The sequence below is a fragment of the Glarea lozoyensis genome (assembly GCF_000409485.1).
Source record: "Glarea lozoyensis ATCC 20868 chromosome Unknown GLAREA9, whole genome shotgun sequence".
Classification (NCBI taxonomy): Eukaryota; Fungi; Ascomycota; class Leotiomycetes; order Helotiales; family Helotiaceae; genus Glarea; species Glarea lozoyensis.
The window spans coordinates 1,912,376-1,933,144 of NW_007361004.1; the positions used below are offsets into that span (position 1 = coordinate 1,912,376).

General features: G+C 44.7%; 6 protein-coding genes across 6 annotated transcripts; 4 read left to right on the plus strand and 2 right to left on the minus strand.

Moving 5' to 3' along the window:
* Positions 1-609: 609 nt before the first annotated feature.
* GLAREA_08580 (uncharacterized protein) lies at positions 610-1,596 on the minus strand (the record flags this gene model as incomplete). The annotated part of the gene is made up of 2 exons (XM_008090624.1): positions 610-1,425; positions 1,537-1,596. 2 exons carry the CDS (start codon positions 1,594-1,596, stop codon positions 610-612), a joined length of 876 nt encoding a protein of 291 aa, XP_008088815.1.
* A 485-nt stretch (positions 1,597-2,081) lies between these two features.
* Positions 2,082-3,688, minus strand: GLAREA_08581 (F-box; the record flags this gene model as incomplete). The annotated part of the gene is made up of 2 exons (XM_008090625.1): positions 2,082-3,257; positions 3,308-3,688. The coding sequence occupies 2 exons, from the start codon at positions 3,686-3,688 to the stop codon at positions 2,082-2,084; spliced, it is 1,557 nt and encodes a 518-aa protein (XP_008088816.1).
* A 452-nt stretch (positions 3,689-4,140) lies between these two features.
* GLAREA_08582 (Mitochondrial carrier) lies at positions 4,141-5,565 on the plus strand (the record flags this gene model as incomplete). Its single annotated transcript, XM_008090626.1, has 2 exons — positions 4,141-4,378; positions 4,433-5,565. 2 exons carry the CDS (start codon positions 4,141-4,143, stop codon positions 5,563-5,565), a joined length of 1,371 nt encoding a protein of 456 aa, XP_008088817.1.
* Positions 5,566-6,022: 457 nt separating this feature from the next.
* GLAREA_08583 (Uracil-DNA glycosylase-like protein) lies at positions 6,023-7,196 on the plus strand (the record flags this gene model as incomplete). The annotated part of the gene is made up of 2 exons (XM_008090627.1): positions 6,023-6,372; positions 6,419-7,196. 2 exons carry the CDS (start codon positions 6,023-6,025, stop codon positions 7,194-7,196), a joined length of 1,128 nt encoding a protein of 375 aa, XP_008088818.1.
* Positions 7,197-8,321: 1,125 nt separating this feature from the next.
* Positions 8,322-8,742, plus strand: GLAREA_08584 (uncharacterized protein; the record flags this gene model as incomplete). Its single annotated transcript, XM_008090628.1, has 2 exons — positions 8,322-8,487; positions 8,603-8,742. 2 exons carry the CDS (start codon positions 8,322-8,324, stop codon positions 8,740-8,742), a joined length of 306 nt encoding a protein of 101 aa, XP_008088819.1.
* Positions 8,743-10,870: 2,128 nt separating this feature from the next.
* On the plus strand, positions 10,871-14,308 carry GLAREA_08585 (uncharacterized protein; the record flags this gene model as incomplete). Its single annotated transcript, XM_008090629.1, has 6 exons — positions 10,871-11,066; positions 11,155-11,297; positions 11,347-11,440; positions 11,487-11,715; positions 11,765-14,148; positions 14,196-14,308. 6 exons carry the CDS (start codon positions 10,871-10,873, stop codon positions 14,306-14,308), a joined length of 3,159 nt encoding a protein of 1,052 aa, XP_008088820.1.
* Positions 14,309-20,769: the final 6,461 nt, after the last annotated feature.

Below are 20,769 nucleotides of genomic sequence, written 5' to 3' on the forward strand. Positions count from 1 at the left end.
GTTGGATAGAAGGTTGCTTTGTGAAATACTTGTAACAAAAGGTACTCAGAGACTTATAGGACATTGAATGGTTCACTAGCCAGAATTAAGAGGATAACAAAGCACCATGTGTACTGATATATAGTGATTACTACCAAGGAGATGTTCCGGTCCTCTGCGCAAATATGAAATCCTGATGTCAATCAGCATCGCGTATAAAAGAGCGAGTGCGGGGAAGCATCCATTAACAGTGCAAAAACGGACCATTAACTAATTAGGATGTGAGAGAAAGATCTGTCGAGGTGACTGAGTTAATATAATCACCTCACTGAGTAGATGATGGAAGTCGGTGCCCCTCGTTGTTGTCTAAAGTTTCTACTTTTAGGATAGCAAAGGGTCATGGGCCTGCCACAGCGGGATGTTGTAAAAAATAATGCTCCTCTTCACCAGCATCGTTGCTCGATGATGGCGAGAAAGAATAATCGCTAGCATTGATATACGCATAGAGAAATATGTTGATTCTTTTTGTACTCAGTCTTTCGACTTCCCTGGCCTATCCCTGAAGTGAGTAGGAAATCCCCTTCAGCAAGATCACTGACCTTGAATTCTCAACCCGTCATCTTCGCCTACTCAAAGCTGCCGAGCCAGTATATAGCCAGCGATCATCTCCCCCCACACAACTCCCCAAGCTCTCCATATCAGCCCAACAACTTGAACGCCCAAAAAGAGCGGAGGTAAAACCTGCCCAATACCCCATCTCGACTCCGTGTCTGCAAGAAACATCTTCGAAGCCTCATAATTGATAACATCAAACACGCCAACAAGTATCATGCAACTCGGTGTTAAGAAACTCACGATTAACAATCGCGACCACTTCTTGAAGCGTGACTCTGGACCTGATCGAGGAGGAATCATAGATCTGATTTGAACCGAGATGACGATGACGCCAAGGAGAATGGAAATGGGTATGGTGTCGGAGTAGAAAAGCTTGTGGAAACATGCCGAGTTGGATTGCCACAGGTTTCGGAGCTTGAGAAGGAATATAACTCCATTGGTAAGATACAGGACTGAGAGAATAAAGTGTAAGATAGCATCTTTCCAGAATTTGACGTTGGCCCTCAGGCTCGAGACAGTCTGCTCGACTTTAACAGTGCGGAGAATGTCTTTTGCTAGAGACTTTGAAAGACCGGATAGGATTGCTTGGTCTAGAAGAAATCGAAGATGAAAGGCGTCTATTCGATGGATGATAGTAAGGGATACAAAACAGTAAACAATCGCCAGTCCAAGCTGAACATTGTTGGCTTCTTCAAAAACTTCTGCGACTTTGACGAGTACAAGCGGGGGAGCGAATTGCCGCTTTAGGATACGTAGGGTAATTCGGTAAATGTTTAGAAGTATGGCGAATACAACACCGATGGCAGGAAGAAAGGCGACGGTTATACGAATCTAGTGCTTGCTCAGCGTCTGGCGCAGTAAAGAAATATAGTAGCAATGGAATGACATAGTATCTGTTTTCGAAGGTTATATTCAGCTATGAGAAAGGACCAAATCACTTACACCAGGTCCACTGATATCTGGGTCGGGCGGAACAGAGCAAGTTGGTGGTATAGGTTCCATATGATAGTGAGAATCCGAAGGGAAAGTGATGCAGCTATGAGAGGAAGACCCATCTGAGTGACTGGAATATTATACCTACCTCGGTGAGCAGATGGCGGAACTCCTCAGTGCCCCTTGTGCCGCCTACACACCTACTAAGCTGACAAGACGGGTGACATAGATCCCGACTGAACACTTGGACTTCAATCGAGTGGTGGACAATGGATGGAAATTCTGTGATTTCTGTTGCCTCGGCGCTCTGAAATACTCAGCAGGGTTTCTGCCCTCGTCCAAGAAATACAAGCGGGAAACTTGATCTGTTTCTAACCGCTAAGCTTTATGACGACGCCACAAAAGCTTTGCTAAGCTCCCCAAGATCCTTATGTGTTCTTTGGATAAGAAGTTGTTTCAAGTTCCTGACACGCGGCTTCGTTGTTACACAACACACGTGGCAGGTGGAAGTGGCGTTATCCGCAAGGCAGTCATTATTGCCCTCGCTTGCCTCTCTATGCTCCAGCACCATAACTCTTGACCCGACTGAAGAAAAATGCCTTGTCGTTTCGAAGGGTGAATACTCCAGTATCATCGGTTAGCATGTTGTAATTCCAGTACCCTTGCCAAACCAATTTCTTATTGCGAGAGCCTTTACCAGCATTACGAAGTGAGAGTTGCATTCTGTACATGTACTTTTCCGTTGCGCCTTCGGTCTCGACGAAGACATCCCTTTCCGCATCTTTCAAATCCGCATCGGGGTCATCGTTCGAGTTTGAAAGTCTCCACCTGCCTTTCTTGACTGGATGTTGGCCAACGGCAGCCGGATGGGCGTCTTGAAGTTCCTTTGTAAGTTGATGAACAACATCAGCAGGCTCATCCGTCGATAATAGACTAATCACAGTTCCATCTCGGAAAAACCGTAAATAGCGATAATAAGTGACTATATGCACCGGGCTTTGCCATGTAAGTTGTGATGATGATGCCTGGCCAGGTCTGATGTAGTTAACAGTACTAATGTAACATCCGTTGAAGCGTATTCGAGGGCGGTTCCGGAACATATATTGCCATGAGGAGCGGTATGCGGAGATTAGAAGTGTTTCGGTAATCTGCTCTCGGCTGATAGGTGTCAAGGGCAGTTCAACAGGAGCCAGGTCTGCGTCGACAGTTACATTATTAATCGTTAGGTCCTGCAATTCTGGTAGTTCTGGCTCAAGCTGTAACTCCGGGGTCTCAGACTCTAGAGGACCCCCCAGAACTTCACGTTGCCACTGGTAATGCATCCCTCCAAACCCTACCTCATTCCCCAAACATACTCGTTTCCATATTTGCTCTTCTGTGAGGGCGAGATATGCCATTTTCTTACACACTTGTGCAAGCCTCACAAACGCAGCCACATCAACAATCGCTACGTCTGTGAAAATGTGCACCAGTATTTCGTCGGGAAGGCTCGATACCGGGCATGGAGGAGCCGGAGTTCCTTCAATCTCTGGTGGTGCAGGTTCAATAGATGCCCCAGCATACTCAGCGATGAGCTGTTTAAGTGTTTGTGGTTGCCCGTCTAGGGAGTGGTGGGCGGTATTTGGCACAGTAGGGGAGGCATTGGATGGATTCGTATCGGTACGTTTTGATATGAAGGAGGAAGGAGGGAAATGTTTGTTCTTGTATTTCTTGTCAACAGCGTCGTCCATCTGTATGTTGATTAGTCAAGTCCCCAAAGTCAACAAAACTCCAGACTCACCCGGAACGCCTTGCGATAGAGATTCAGACTGTCACCAAGACTGCCTTCATTCTCCCGCTCTACCGCTTTTTCGTAGTGTTCGAGGGCAGACTGCGGTTCAGCGCCTCCCAAACTCGAAGCTTCTCCCATTTCGCCATTGGACTGTCTCCTCGCATTGCCAGTACGGTCTGTAGGGATTTCTTCGTCCTCATCCTCATCTCCGATTTTCGAAAGTCTCGTCGCAGAAGGAACATGGATTTTAGAAGTCTGACGAAAGCCCTTAGAAGCGCTACGAGAGGAAGTAGCTTGAGATGAGGGCTTCGTACTCCCTTGTGCCCTCGCCGATACCTCTTCACGCCACTTCTGTCGGAACGATTCGAGCTCAGAGTTGGTTTCTGACATGTTCGGTCAATTTGGTAATGTACAATCTATGCTGGATCAAGAAAAGAAAAGTAAATATAGGCAGATTAAAATATGTACAGATTAGATGTTGTTGTAATACTCACTGTCCGTCTCGCAGCTTTTCGGTGTGACTGTGATGGGCGGCGATAAAGCTTGTCTTGTCCACTTGTCGATCCCCGCCAACCACTGGCCAATGGATCATCGGCTGTTCACCCCTGTCAATTCCAGAATTTCAGGGCTGCATCTCCTTGGAGCAGCTTTTGGACCGCTGTCGGAGTTTCGGCTTAAACTAATTTTTGGGGGAATGGACCATCAAGCTCGATGACTTCACAGCATCATCGTTCCACCAACATTCAATTTCGACAATCACAACGATATACGCATTCGACAAACAACACTAAGTCAAAATCAATAAAAACAAGCTTGACACTCGCCACAGCTACAGTTCTTAAATGACCGACCGCTGGGGTCAGGATTCTTCCTCCCATAAAGAATCCGCCACAGTCCACGATACATTCGATAGAACCTGGACAGGTCAACCCCATGGCAGAATACACGGAGATGATCTAGTACCGGGCGTTGCAGCAACCATAGCCATGAACGGCGATAGTGAAAATGCCGATTTTGACATTAGTGCGACGCAGAAGATGATTTCGGCCATTTCAGGAAGTTTATTGACATCACTACTTGGTAAGTTTTACCAGAAATCCCCCGATAACATTCATTCTAACCCATAAACCACAGTTACTCCCCTCGATGTTGTCCGGGTTCGTCTTCAGTCACAGCCTTCGGCCCCATCACCTCTCCGAACGATTTCGAGACTCGCTGGGTCGTCATCACATTCGTTCAACACACTACCACCAAATCTTGGAGTCACTGCTTGTTGTCGGGAAGTGTTCTTCGCTGGAAACAATGCTGAATTCTGTATGGTTGCGCCTAAACTAGGGGATGCGAGTTATCAATCCATAGAATGTGCTGCGGAGGAAACCCAGAAGAGGACGTTCACCTCGACGTTCGATGGTCTCCGAAAGATATCGCGGAATGAGGGTATCACTACATTATGGCGAGGCCTTTCGCCAACATTGGTCATGGCAGTTCCAGCGAATGTGATTTACTTCACAGGATACGATTTCTTACGATTCAACCCGCAGAGTCCTTTCAGCCGGTTATCTGATAACTCCGCACCGCTTGTCGCCGGAGCACTTGCCCGAATTCTTGCTGCTGGCGTGGTCAGTCCACTAGACATGTTCAGAACGAGGATGCAGGCCAGCCGATCGTCCTCCCACTTCTCCGAGACGGTAAATGGGGTCAAAGAAATGGTCGCAAGCCATGGATATACCTCATTGTGGCGTGGATTAACACTGACTTTGTGGAGAGATGTGCCTTTCTCTGGGATATATTGGTGGGGTTATGAGCGAGTGAAAGGTTCACTTACAGATGCTAGGGAACGAAGACGTGGACGGACTCTCGAAAAGCCAGGGTCTAGAACTCGTGCTAGATCCAGATCACAGAGCCAGGAAAACCACAAAAACACGTTCATAGACAGCTTCATTGCGGGGGCTTCATCAGGAGCCGTTGCCTCCATCCTCACCATGCCATTTGATGTTGGAAAGACCAGGCGCCAAACATATGTCGAATCGAAGCCTACGGCACCAGGAGCAGCCAAAATCTTGGCTCCAGAAGAACAGTCTATGGCTAGATTTCTTATGCATATAATTCGAGAGGAGGGTATTCGTGGATTGTGGAGAGGATGGATACCAAGGACGTTAAAAGTCGCTCCATCATGTGCAATCATGATCAGTTCTTACGAGGTCGGGAAGAGAGCTTTCCGAGGAGTCAATGAGAGAGCTCAACGAAAACGAGAAGCAGTCGTATAATACCACAAGATCTTATTTGGATGATTAGGCGTATATGGGTTCGGCATTCCTTCATGCATAGCGAAAATGGAGTTTAAGGAAAATGTACGATAGATAGAGCTACCAAGTTTGTTAATGTATTTAATATAGATGCTAAAATGTAGATATAGAGCTATATCATATCTCTGCTCGTAAAGTAATTTTGTTTATTCGAATTTCGTCACGGCCATCTTGTTTCTTCGTTCTCCTTTCAGCTGTAGGCTCCCATCTCGATCCTCTGACTTCGCGTATCCCTGCCCGTCTAAGATCAACTAACGCGAACCACGCGACTTACCAACTACGGCTGCACTCCAACTTCCCAATCCCACAATATCAATTATTCCACAAACCCAAATCTATCAAGCTGTCTCTGTTCTTGCAACTCCGTCTATCTTTCCTGCTCTCCTCCACCCCTTCTACCTTTCAATCCTTCCGAACAATGTCATTAAAACGCAAAGCCAACGACCTCCCCTCTTCTCAAGACCCAAAAAAAGCCAAAGGCTCCACCATAACTTCTTTCTTCGGACAACCAAAACCTGTCCACAATGCCAATTCCTCTAATATCGCCGCTCCAGTCACGAAGTTTGATAAGGAGGCATGGGTAGCGAAGTTGACGGAGGAGCAGAAAACTTTGTTGCAATTGGAAATTGATACGTTGGATGTCAGTTGGTTGAAGGAACTACAGGATGAAGTCTTGACGAAGGAGTTTTTGGATCTGAAGAGATTCCTGAAGAGAGAGGTGGATGCGGGGAAGGTCATATTTCCCAAGATGGAAGACGTATATGCGTGGTTTGTGCTACCGATCCTCACCATAGGATTTTACTGATTACAGCAGGTCCACACATACACCACTACACACCGTCAAAGCCGTCATAATAGGCCAAGATCCATACCACAACGTCAATCAAGCACACGGTCTCTGCTTCTCGGTCCTCCCACCGACCCCCGCCCCCCCATCCCTCAAAAATATCTACAAAGCCCTCAAAAACGACTACCCCTCATTCACACCACCGCCCAAGAACTCCGGCCTCCTCACACCCTGGGCAGATCGCGGCGTCCTACTGCTCAACACCTGTCTCACCGTCCGCGCCCACGACGCAAACTCCCACGCGAACCGCGGCTGGGAGAAGTTCACGCAAAAGGTCATCGACACCGTCGCAGCGAAGCGGCAGAAAGGCGTGGTGTTCCTCGCGTGGGGCAGTCCGGCTGCGAAGAGAGTGGTCAAGATTAATAAGGCGAAGCATTTGGTATTGTTGAGTGTGCATCCTAGTCCGTTGAGCGCGAGTCGGGGGTGGTTTGACTGCGGGCATTTTCGGAAGACGAATGAGTGGTTGGTGGAACGGTATGGGGTGGGGAGTGAGATTGATTGGGATTTGAATGGGATGACGGAGGGGGAGAGGGAGAAGATGAGGGTTGAGGAGGAGAGGAAGAAGGTGGAGGAGGAGAAGAAGAGGGTGGAGGAGGAGAAAAAGAGGAAGGAGACTGAAGAGACTTTGGCTGCTTTGGAGGCTATTGAGGCTGCGGAGACGGATGACGAGGAAGCTGAGGGGAGTCCAGCTACCTTGGAGGCTATTGAGGCTGCGGAGACGGACTACGAGAATGAGGAGATATGAACGGGGTTGGTTTGGGCGTTTGGATGTGTGATGTTGGATGACAGGATAGATGTCTAGTCTTAGAGTGGTCACTTAAGATATGGCTTTGTATGTTTAGAGAATGCTACAGCGTGTCGGTAATATACATATACATGAAAACACAAACGCCTGCAAGTCGTACGGAACCCAACCATTTATCCTTTACGCTACGCCCAAATCCTTCAATCATTTTGAATACCGCCTGACATTCCATTACCACAGACTAACTCTGCTATATTGTCTACCAACCCCCTCAATTATCATCTCCCCGCCGAAAACCTGTACGTGAAGACGTTGCGTCGGACAGGGCGTTTCTCTCGGTTACAAAAATCTGCCGTGAAATCTGCCTGTGAGTGCGAGGTGCAACAAATCGCAAAAGGATGGGGTCGAATGTTGAAAATGTTTGGTTGTGAAATTAGGAGTAGAGGTAAATTATGATCATGTGCATGAGGTTGTGCATAGTAAGTTTTCTGTGGGTTGTGAGGACTGTTGTTGTGAGGACTGTTGTTGTGAGGTTGGATGAGGCGGATTTTCATGTTATGTAAAGTTTATTTTACGGGAACTTAAGCTTAATTAATGATTTCAATTATGTAGATGTATGGTTTTGGATTTTTTGATTGATGGGTTTGTTGTTCTGGGAGGAAAAGGGGGTGAGGTTGATATTGGTTGATTATTTTCCGTTATAGCTAGAAATAGAAAGGAATTATATCAATTGAATTGTGGTAGCATTTCGCCCTATTATTGAAAGGGACTTCCCAGGTATCAATACATTATCACAAGAGATTCCATGTACAAATAGTACATTATTGAAATCGTTGGTTCAACATACTAAAATCATGACGTCAAGCACCTCCTCCCCTCCAAAACCATTCAACTGAACACTACAACCACAACCCAAACATGAGATATAACATATTTCGACCCTCAAATCTTTTTACAGTTTAAAGAACCACACATCCAAGCCCCCGGTTTTTCACAGCAACAACAAGGAAAATGGTGAAGGATAATGAAACGGTTATAACGTAATTATTCCCCTAACATCCCCTTCCACCCCCTCTGCTTTCCATTCTTATAGCTTGATCTAGCGAATTCAACGACCTCGTCAACATGACAGCCCCCGAGCTCAAATCGTGGCTTAAATCCGGCTCCTCCACTTCATCGGGATGGACAAAGGATGACGGGTCCGGAGAGTCGGTTGGTCATGAGAGTGGGAGGAAGATTGTGGAGATTTTGGAGAAGAATCCGGGGAGGGAGAGGGAGGGGTATGATGATGGTGTGTATTGCTTTTTTTATTTCTGGGGGGTTTGTAGGGGAATGGGAGGGGGGAGGGGGAGGGGAAGTGGATAGGGGAGGAGAAGGTGAAAGATGAGGGCTAATTGAGGAATTAGATGATCTGGCGCATATGAGAAAAGTGGTTGCGTATTGTAAGAGACATCTTGCGCAGGAAGAGAAGGCGAAGCAGGATACGGAGAGTAAGAGTTATAAGAGTTTGAAGAATTGGGGACATGATGCGCAGAAGACTTCGTAAGAAATGGGCGTTGGGTGACCTGGAGAGTGAGATGAGGTCTTAGGGTGGTGATTGAACGATTGGGTGAGAGAGCGAATAGTTGTATTTGGGTAGTGATTTAATAGGAAAGGAAGGAGTGGGTGGTTGATTGAAGAGGGAATGGATATATGGTGGACCTAATGTAATCGACGTGTAGTAGATATCGTTGTTAAATCTCGAAAAAATTGAGTGTGGAGTGAGCATTGAGATGAGACATGAAAAGGTCGAAAAGAAAATGTTTGTTTATCCTTCTATCCTTCCATATATATTGGCGGAAGACATGATAAGAGAACCTACCGAAGTTGTACTTCCACGGTACAACGGCCGTACATAATACTTCCGACGTTGAACATCCCCGATCCAACATAAGCCATGTGCTGTTGTTTGATCAACGCCCGCCGTCACACCGGGAATTCCATGCAGCGGGATTTTCTCCGATAGTGGAATGAACGAGTAATCCACTTAGAGATATGTCTGAACGTTGAAAAACATGACATTTGGAGTTTGGAGAGTTGGTGGTGCTAGAGAAATGGTTGGAGCAGTGATGATGAAGAGCGCTGAGCTGAGGTAATAAGGTTGAGATGAGAAGAAAAGCGTCTTTGTATCGATTAGATGGTAGTGGTCCTTGCTAATTTCGAGCACATAAACTCGGGAATGAATAGTCGTACAAAAATTTCAAAGTTGAATGGCGTTGTCAATCGTAGACATTTCCATCGAACCGTTGTCGAGATCCTCCTCGTTCGTCTCCTAAACACCCTCTTACTTGGATCCTCTTGGCGAATCGATATTCTGAGTAAATAATGTTTATAATACTTGCCTAATATAGTAACTTTCGGAAGGGGATCCTTGGATAAGGCTGGAACGATGAGGCTGAGATGCATCAAGTTGGTAGACATGTCGACCTCCAAGCCATGAATAATCTGCGACATCTACCCGTTTGAATACATGTGTACCGCATTATATTCCTTAAGCCCTACATAAGTCGATACTGTACCTCGATAATGTACGTTGAGTATGATTGTATTTCCTGCATGTACATGTAGGTACCGTCAAACTGAAAGCCTGAGCATCGTTTTTGAATCGTGATGGTGTACCTCGATTCGAAAGGGGGGACAGGGGCAAATTGGACGAATCCGAGCACCTATGGTTGCTTATTCGTGACGAGGATCGACTGGGTGCAGTGTTGGCATGTTGGCATGTTGGCATGATGGAATGATAAAATCTATTTGAGATGTTGCCACGAAGTAGATTGAGAAGATCGAGGCGAAGAGGGGCGAGTACGGCTCATATATGATGCGTTGGCAGTGTAAAATTGGCTGCCAGATTGTTGTGTGAACATCATCTGTCGGGAGTTGGGAGAATGAATTATTGGGTCGCTGTGGCTGACGTCCCAATTGGCGCATAGACATTGATCCTTGGATTGGAAAGGGTCATATCACAACTCTAATATCAGTTTGATGAGAAAATGTTTTCTTCTCTTCGCTCTTCCGACATCCGTGAGACAATATACTCTTCCTCTCTTTAGAACTTCTTCACCTCAGACGGATTGTCGCATCTCCTTTCTTTAACTGCGTCATTGGCCCTCGTCAATTCGATAAGTTCTTCGGATGCGTCAAAATATTGTTCTTTTGCGCTTTCATTACAACAACCACCAGTCAGACAACTCGTAACCAGAAACACAACAGCTCCAATCTGCCACCGCTAAACTCCTTTCGATCAACCATAAATTGAAATTGGCCCACGTCCAACTCACCGCTTGAATGCAGGCCGCAACGCTTGTGTGCTTCAGAACTCCGTGCTTCGCGCTATTCCGCCCCTGAATCTCCCTTAAACTTTTAGTTCGCATACTTCGTGGCTGTCTAGCAATTCCCTAGAACTTCACCAACAGTCCGGTTCAACATACAATTGGATCAGACCTAGGTCCGTCTCGACTACTGCAAGTCATCCGTAGTCTGTCGCATCCGTCGCACCACAATCATCACCTACCCCACCGCCCTGCGCCTGATATTTAACTATTGACAGCCCCAGCGACACTTTGTTGACAAACGTTTAATATCTTTCGCCTGCCGAATGCACCGCAAATAATCGATCGGCATAATTACACAAGATCATGAGGTTTTTCTCCAGGAAAAAGAATGGCGACGGTCCAGCCAAAGCATCGAAAAAAAAGGGAGGTGCCCAGCAAGCAGATGTTGATGCTCCTCCGCCAAAACCACGATGGGAAGATGCGTGGACGCGAAAGACGGTTGAACCGGAGGAGGTACAGGAATTGATCAGCGGGTGTACAGTCGAGTTGAAATCAAGAGGTATGGCCCGAAATACCCCTCCTGTTCGAATTATGCAGGAATCCATTGTTGTGTTTACTTTGGACATGGACTAATTACTTGTTGATAGGACTCGACATGCCATTTCTCCTCCTTCCATTTCGACCAACTTCAGATCCCAGCGCTGCGCGAACATTTATTCGACATTTCTTCGACAGAGGTAACTTATACGGGGAAGCTTTGGCACAAGAGTTGCGATTGACGGATCCTATGGTGAGATTCAATTGCTGGTGGAGGTCAGTTGTTGGCTAATGTTGGACAGGTAATCTGCAGTGTAATTAAATGGTGTTGGAGTAGAATACCAGGCGGAGTTGTTGGTGAGGCGGCATACGATACGTTTAGAGCTGCAGAAATAGGTCAGTCAATTCAATTTCGGAAGTATCTCCTGCTGATCAGCCCAAGATTCAAATATGGCCAGAGAATCTTTCGCGACATTTATCCCTATTAGTGTGGAGTCCGATGCGCGGACGAGAATTATTTTCGACTATTTCGATCTCCTTTCAGCTATTGCGGCGCATGCGAAAACAAATGGTTTTGGTGGTAGAAAGTTGTCAAGGCTTGCGGGATGGTGGGCTTTCGAGCACATTGATGATGGTAATGGGTTTGAAGGCGGTTATAAAAACTGGACCAAGTACATAACCCTCGAGAAGGTCCCAATGAGATATGCTAATCAATTCCAGATCTGCGGACCAAGCCAGTCATTTATTCTTCGCATACTTACGATCATTATCACCAGAATCAGTTCAAGGTTTGAATGGAATCTCCAACCTGCCCATGTCTCTACAAAAATTGGTCCAAGAAACAGAATACCCACCAGAAAGGCCATATCTACTACAGTCATCGACAAGTAAAGTTGTGATGATTGTAGATTCCGTCTCACCAACACCTTTTGCGCTGCTACGCCGAGCCAACCACTTTGAGTACCGAGACGACGACCGAGCGTTACAAGAATTTTCAGAATATGAGGATCCGGTGAAAGCACTGACTGATGAATGCCGACGAGTATTGAAGTCGATTTCGTCAGCAAATCAGTCGCAAGGATCATCAAATGCTAAACAATCAACGGGACTTCGAGACGCTTCATGGTCAAGATTCGAGGATATGGGATTTTCAGGCGGTATGGACGAGGTGGAGGAGGATGACGATGAGAGCAACTTTTTGAGGAAGCCTCGCACGATGGGCGGATTAAGGTCAACTCCTCACCAAAGAAATGTTGGACTGGCTAGACCTACAACACCATCTTGGGCTGATTTCCTGAATGTTGGTTTCGTCGACGAAGCTAAGAACGGACCTGCGCCACTATTATTACCTCCGGATAAGATTTTGCCGCCCATCAATACCAGGGCGAACAGCTCGCAATCACATGCTCCAAGATTAGAGGCAAATGCACATCTTGAACCCGGAGAATTAGCAAGCATCACTAGATTTGATCTGGATGATTCATTCTGGTGGGTCTGGATCAGCAGTTTGGCGGGCGAAGAGACCCCAGAGAGAAAGGCAGCATTCGGTCGATGTGCGTTGATCGAGACCGTCATTCGCAGCGGCAGATGGTTGGTCATGGAAGAGATGGTCAAGGGAGCTGCTCCTGAACCTGAAGAGGGCGCTTACATTGCCGAGAAGAAGAGCTTTTGGGGAAGAAGCAAGAAGTCTAAGAATACCAGACGGAAATCTATGAGCAAGGATGCACTAGACTCGAACCCGAACATGAGACCACACATGCGAACAAGTCAAACGGAGGGATACAGTAAAACAAGTATAGGACCAGATCAGCATGCCAGAATTCAAGCAGCCGCTATCCAACTTCAACAGAGACAGCGGCAGATTGAGGAGGAACAACAACGTGGAACTAGACGTGGACGGAAAGACAATGACATGATGTCTACTAAGACTAGCAGCGTGTTTACTCTACAACCTGTCATCATGTCAGAGGCTTCTCCAGCGATGAAATGGGCAAACAAGTATGACAAGGATGCCATTCGAGAAGCTTACTTGAAGAATGCGAATCATGGTAGAGGTCTTGCCGATGCGACAATACAGAGAAGCGACTCGAACTCTCCAATCGACGGTACTCTACTAGCAGCCCAAAGAGAGCAGAGGGCAGCATCTACTGAACGAGACCTTCCGGCACCACCACCCGAAGAACGGCCAACAGTTCCATCGAAAACGCCTACTCCACCTCAAGCATCGCTTCCACCAACGCCTCGTGTTTACAATGAGGAAAATACTCCAATCTCTGAGAAGCAGATGGAAATTCCTCAACCAATAGAGCACCATCCATCTGAGCGTGGCTCCCCAATGATATCTCCGATGTCTCCTCCACCTCCTCCAGTCAAGCAGAGCATGGATATCCCTCGTCCGTCGCACGATCAAAGTGGCTCCAGTCCGGAGAGCAAAATGCATAACAAGTTGAAGAAGAAAGAAGTTGGATCTGGAGGTGGTGGTTTTAAGAAGATGTTCGGCGGTCGCAAAAAGGAAAAGAGCATGCCTCCGTCTGTTTCTCAGAACGGCAATCAAGGTAATCTTGCACCTCCAGCTTCAAGTGGTGGTGGTCTTGGAAGGAGGTTGTCAAATCTCCGCAAGAAGCCAGTGCCAGTTGCGGCGGCTCCTGCGCCACCACCGGTTCACATTAGCCAGCAACATATATCTGAAGACGAAATCACCCCAGTTGCTACACCTCATAACGCGCAGCCACAGCAATTCGAACGCTCTTACGATCCATCTCTACAAGAAACTCTTTCACGCGTGGACACTGGTGATGCCCAGGAAGCTCAACACGCATTCTCTCGTTTCGATCAAGGTCCACTTGAGGATGTTCCAGCGTTTGTGCCAGATGATTCTCCACGAGTCAGCGAAGATGATGCTGCACCTCCACCAATTTCCATGTCCCGCCAATCCGATGATGGAAATGACCTGACGAAGCAAGTCTCACCCACACAAGACAGATGGGCACAGATCAGGAAGAATGCGGCTGAACGTGCTGCTGCTCGACAGAGTGAAGAGCAAAGCCGAGGTGGTTACAGTCAAAAGACTGATGGTGATGATGGGGAGACTAGTGGAGAAGAGAGTAAGTGTAACCCTTGATGCTTGAAGCAATATACTAACTCCGTTTAGCAATCGAATCCCGAGTCGCTCGAATCAAGGCCCGAGTGGCTGAATTGACAGGCAACATGGAGTCAAACGCATCTCCAACTTCTCGATCACCTCCTATCTCTGCCAGACAATAGATACACAGCACACACCGATCTGGGACCTTTTCTATCAGGACCAAAACGCCCGCCACACTTTTCCGCTCTTTTGCGACATCTGGCTTCAACGCCTACGCATTCTTGTCTCCAATATTCCACCCTTTACAAAATACGTCTGCTTTTTCTCCTGTTTATGTTACAGCGGGAAACGAAATGATTTTTCCCGTACCTTAAAGACGTTAATTTGCGCGATGCACACGAGCGGCGATGGAGAAGTGTTTTCTTTTTCTTGAGATACCAAATACCGGATTGCTAGCGATCTGATTTTTTTTAGCTTGTGATTTGTGCTTGTTTGTTTGTTGAAAGTTGCTTGGCTCGTACTGGGGACATGAGTGTAATTTGAATGGGGGTGTACAGTGAAGGATGAGGAAGAGAGGAGTGGGCCGGGGATGGGGATGGGGATGGGTATATGGTAGGGGATGTGAGATATGGTGGGAACGAGGGGAGGAGAGAGGGATAGGAAAGGGAAGGGAAGGTAGAAATCGTAGATTTGCGTGTGTATTTTGTTGATTGATTGGGCGTGTGGGATTTGCTGATAGATACCATTGTTCTTTTTTTTTCCCGATTTTTCGTGGGGATAGTAATATGAATGATTTGTTGATTGTACTCTTCTTCTTTTCCATCGGAATAAGCGTGTGGTAGTTCTTGTGGTTGCAGTGCCACAGAGGATTTGAAAACAGCAGATTGTCAGGAGTGATTTGTTCTGTAAGACGCTGTTTGTTTCACTCCTGTTGGCTTATCATCTTCCTACGCAGCTCATTCCAATACTCGCTGTTGCCGCTGCTGGAGTTTTCCACTCACTTCTGTGGGGACTGAAAGGATTGGAAATCGTCGCGGCCTTGTCATCCTGGGATGGATGGGTCGGGGACAATTTCGGGTTTTGGTGTTTGATTGTAAGATGTTGTGTTTCAAAGGGAAGGTGTAATCGGAGGGAGGGAGTTGATTTCGGTGGTGGATAGTGTTTCGGTGATAAATGGCGCTACTGATATTAGATTTTTAACATTAGTGGAAAATGGGAGATGTGGGTTTTCCGTTGAGTTCTTTCTTTTATTCAAAGCTTCGAAACGTCCGTACGTTTTCTGGGTTGATGTGCTTTCAGAAGAAGCTGCCCCCGGCAGATTGTATTGGCTGCAATAAAAGTAGAATGGCCGAGGAGAGATGGGGAGGGCGAGGTTTTATGCCGGCGTGGGGGAGTTTAGATGATTGAATTGATGTATTAGCTGGAGTGTTCTTATCTTCTATTTTAGTGAGAGAGAAAGTAAAAGCAAATAATGTCGATAATTATACAGCCTACTACTATAAATACAGGTATATGTCTCGAGTGTCTCAATTTATGCGAGCTTATTTTATACCCTGTAAAGCATTTTTTACTAACTAAATACACCTAGTGACGATCAAATAGACCCTATGAATATGATTTACAACAATCCTTACGGGAAGTGAATTGTGGTAACAGGCTGTAATAGATCTGTCATCCACCTCCGTCCCAAAACAATCCGAGCCACCTCGTCACCTTCCGATCTAAAGAATATATAAAACAACCCCAATCGCCTCTTCAAACCCAACATTCTTTCACTTTAACAACGTGTTGTAGTGTAAATTGCAATCATTTGTTGCAGTGAGCGGTCGTGGACGCCGGTTCTAGGCTATTTATGACCTTCGCAAAGCCGCTGCGATCACTCTCTTCTTCATCTGACGCATTCAAATTTACAAATCTCAAGGTACATTCTCTCACTCACGATATTCAGGGGGGTTCGGTGGTGAGTTGTTTTTCGGTGGTGAAGGATATGTGGCTCGTTGGGTTGGCTGTGGGTAAAGAGGGAGGTTAGGTGGCTTTTGGAGTGTTAGATGGATGGAATGAGACACGGAATTTGGGTTTGGCGTGATATTGGTTTGGGGAAAGGGTGGGCGTACTCGTCAATCTCATTTCCAAGCGTTTGGATAGGTTAGGAGGTTGGGGGGAACGCCCGGATGGGGTGGCTTTATGTTGAGGGTGTGGGGTTGATTTGGTGATGGATGTGATGCTAGTGATGGTAATTTTGAATTATGGTGGTTTTGATGTATTATGCAACTCTTAAGACTTCGTCCAGATCGATTTTGTGTACTTGATACGAATCTTTAAACTAAGTTCTCCTCGATTGACAATAAGCTGGTACAATACTAGGAACTTTCGTTCTAAACCAATCCGTCCTCTCCAACTCTCTCTTTAAAGCTTTTATTCCAACCCTCACCAGTCTCTCATATTCCACCCCTCAAAATCTCACACCTAGATAATGGATCACTTTTTAAGACCTTACACTTATCAATCATCATATAAAACGACTTCCAATATTCGTCAAGCTAGTACTTAAATCTACGACCTGAACTCGATTGCCTTTTTGCAGTAGGCTTAAAAAAATGTATTGCTAGGATTTTATCGGCTGGAGATAGCGAGCTACGCTGGCTTGATGAAAATTTAGAGGGGGCACCAGGCGCGCCTAGGATAATGAGTTAAAGCTGATATCTTGAAGGAGGCAAGTGGGAGAGTGGATAATTCTGTTAAGAGGGAAAGGGGTTTGAAAGGGAAGGGGGCTTTTCGGTGGTGGAGATTGTTTCGGTGACAAATTATTATAGTAACTTAGGTACTAATTAAAGTAGGGAGTGTGAGTTGACGGTTTGCATTATATATTGGAAATTTACTCATACGTCTTGATTCCGCAACTGGAATATTTACCTTAGGGCTTTTCCAGGTCTGCAGAGCTACTGCTGTTACTGCTACTCCTCCTTTCTCTATACTTTACAGAGCCGCTGTTTTTATTTTATCTGGAAATGGGGAGGGTTCTATGAAATGACTGTTCTGTTTCAGGTTTTTTATCATGTGTTGATTGTTGCCTCTTTGGATTTATGGATTATGTTTAGGGATTTGAGTTTTAGGTAAAGTGCTACACTAGAAAAAGAACTTGGTAACTGCACGACACTTCAGCCTAGAGGATAATGAATATTTCTGACTGAATTAGTCTTAAAGTTTGTCATCTATTCGCCGTTCGAATGAATTCCAATGCCTGATCACCCACTGAAGGTAAAACCTCAATACCTCTTCACCGCCAGCATTTGTTATCTCTGCTTAATTTCTAGGAATGTTTCTTTTTAAAACTCTGGTTCTGCGTTCAGATTATGGTTTATGAAAACATTGAGAACACGCGCCTAATGCTTCGATTTGTAGATTGCATAATTTTTGGTTTGAGAATGTTAAGAGGCGAGGTTAGGATGCAGGAGGGGTTTTCAGATTCGAATAAGCTGGACATTTGTATAGGTGAATGTGAGAATTTTGTTAGCACAGAATGAGAATAAGGGGAACGGTGGTGGAGAGCTTTTCGGTGACAAATTTAGTACCGAACCTGGCGCTCAGAGACGTTAGGGTTTTATGCTACAAATAAAATCTAAAGCATCTCTCTTCTCGTGTTTTACACTCTAGTTATCTTTCTAAATGTTATGATTTTATCTAGCTACCGAGCACTGTTCTTTTGAACATCGGCTGTTTCTTGTTTAAATATAATTAGTTTTTAGTTACACGTTTTATCAAGTTTTTGATTTAAAAATGCAAGTCGTATTATCGATTTGTAAACAAACGCGAATTCTTTAGGGGGTTAGGTGTCTGAATTTAGATTCGCGATCCAAAATGAATAGAAAGATCCGAACATAAAATGGTTAGACTTCTATAGGTGCGGATTTAAGATTTGGGAAAATATAACTGTAGTTGTGGAATTATAAGGAAATCTGGACATTGTAAAATTTATTTCACATAGTATTATAATTAAACACAGATAATTAAATCAGACAGACTTTGTGTTATTGTTCTAACAGAGACGATGCAAAATTTGTTTATTCCCGCACCCCTTAATATTCTGATTTCAGTCCTTCATAGCACTATTTGAAATCCCACAGTCTCACCGTACTCCAAAGACTTATCTCCCGGCACCAAAAAGGGTTTCTCCATGAATCTCCTTACATGTAAACATAAAACCCTATTATACACAAAATGGCACGAAGTAGAGGCACGACAAAAGAAGAATGGATTGGCTAGTGGTCTCGTAGGAGGGTGAGAGTACTAGTGAGCGTTCTGTAATATTGTTTTAGTTGAAGATTTGAGGGTTCTGATGCATTTGGGTGTTCGGCGAATTTTGAAAGATAGCCAAACAGGATTGAGCGAGTTTGTGGAGGGATGGGAATCGGTGATGACTTCTGTTTTGGCGGCAAATTCCATTTCTTTCTTACCGAATCTCGATGCCTACGTGACTAGCGAATTCGCTCTGTACTTGTTAAATCTCACAATACTTTAAACACACTCAGGCAATCTATTGTGCAAAGTTGTACACAACCTTTTGAGTAGAAGAGTCCTCCTACACAATCCAGGCCTTCAAACGTTCGTAGTTTGTAATTTGTTAATTGATTTTAGTGTAGTATTTATAAGAGTGTTAGATAAAAGTCGTAGAAGGTAGGTAGATTATAAAAAAATAGCTTTATGATTTTATGTCCTTCGATACACAACTAAATTAAGGCTTACGATATACTATAAACTACCCCTAAAACTCTTTATAGTAAATTATATTACTTACTTCTAGGAAATTCTTTATTCTTTCCAGTATTCTAGAATATTTAGGTGTAAAAACTTGTCATTCTTGTATTTAGAAGGCATATACACTCGTGATCAAAGAGGTCAATATTGCTGTAGTGTAGTGAAAGTAGTCCAAAAGAGTTTTTGGTTAGGTTTTATGTGTGTAGTACTACTTCGTTAAAAAACTCAAATTCCGAAATCTGACGAGCGATAGCAAGTGAAAGTGGGACAAGAGGGTAGATAAAGGACAGTTAATCGGTAGTCAAGAATATTTTGATAGCAATAACCCCTCTTCACTATCTTATTGGTAGTTCTTCTGCCTTATTTCGGCGAATACAATTTCGCTACTATGATATATGTATACTCCCTAATGTGTTTATAACTATGCCCGCAACTATTTTAGTGTCGGTAAGGGAGAGGTGAGTGAATATTGCCAGGTGGTTGAAAAAAGTATTATGTTTAACCCGGCTAAACAATTTGAAGTCTACACATCATATCCTACCGCAAACTACGAATCTCGCGACAGAAGTCAAACGTGTACGCGATTAACCAGAAAATTGTGTTTATGCCTTGGAATGGTGAGAGCCGCATGAAAATAAGGTCTCAAATGATTTTATATCTATTGCCCCAAGAGCTGATTTACTTGTATCTCTAAAAAGCAGCTTTGTGTAGCAAAACAACCGAATCTCCCGAACATCCTACCCACTTCAAACTCGAGTTCCCCAAGGCCTCTTGATTCTCGACTAATTAGTTAGTACACATTATCTATTCTTCATTAGAGTTGACCTAAACGATGTCGCCGAAGTCAAAAGAGAGAGTCATGTTTGCCGGGAAGCCATTCGTGAAAGCAAGAGCTTTTCGATTAGTTTGGACGTCTGTGGGAGTAATTAATAACATCTTTCGCAACTACATAGATGTTCAAAATACATGTAAGGTTCTCTCGGAATTAGATTACTGACAATCAGTCACCACAACGAAGCGGGAAGTCGATTTATCGAGTTGCTGTCTACCCTTGTGGTGACTTGTGCTATTTGAAAGAAGAAAGGACATTGGAAGAAAGGGGGGATGGAGTAGTGATTCGGTGGTAAATTGACTTTCGGCGACGAACTTCACAACGTTTTTAACTTTGTGTTATAGAATAATCAGGTACCTAAGACAGTTCTCAAAGAAGGTTTAAGTGCAGGCATGTTATTTGTGTGTCAATTTACCCCCACAAACATATGTCTTTAACGGCAAGGGCCGAGGGGCAGGTTCGCCGATAACTTTCTGCATTTTGGATACTATAACACTCAGATGCTGTCGAGACTGATATAGCTTCATTTGAATATCTTTTCCAAGCGATGGAAAGTTGGTTTAATGTGCTGACAGAAAGGTAATTTTAGAAGTAGTTAGCGTCAAGGTGTTTTTGGCGTTAATTTGCAATCGGATTTTGACATAAATTAAGGATCGTATCCCGAGAAGAATTAGTTTAAGTCTAAAGTAGTTTGAAAGTATAAGAGAAAATATACACCCACCTAAGGGCTTTTCTTTTAGGGATTATAGAGTAAGGAAACTGACCTCAATTCTCGTCGTTCACAAAGCAACGTTTCAAAATAACTCGAGGATATATTATCATCCTTTCGCTCGTCTAAATCTTTATAGGGTCATACAAGAACCTCCCAGCTAATCAAATATCAAGCTTTCGAACTAATCTAGCCCCCCTTATAGAGTTACTACTCTACTTCTTAAAATGTTTACACTAACCTTAAAAACTCACTATTGTATTGAACGTACTCGCAGCCACATCTTTCATGATTATACACTCGATTGGTGCCTTTCTGGACTTGAAGTATTGTTATCGGATAAG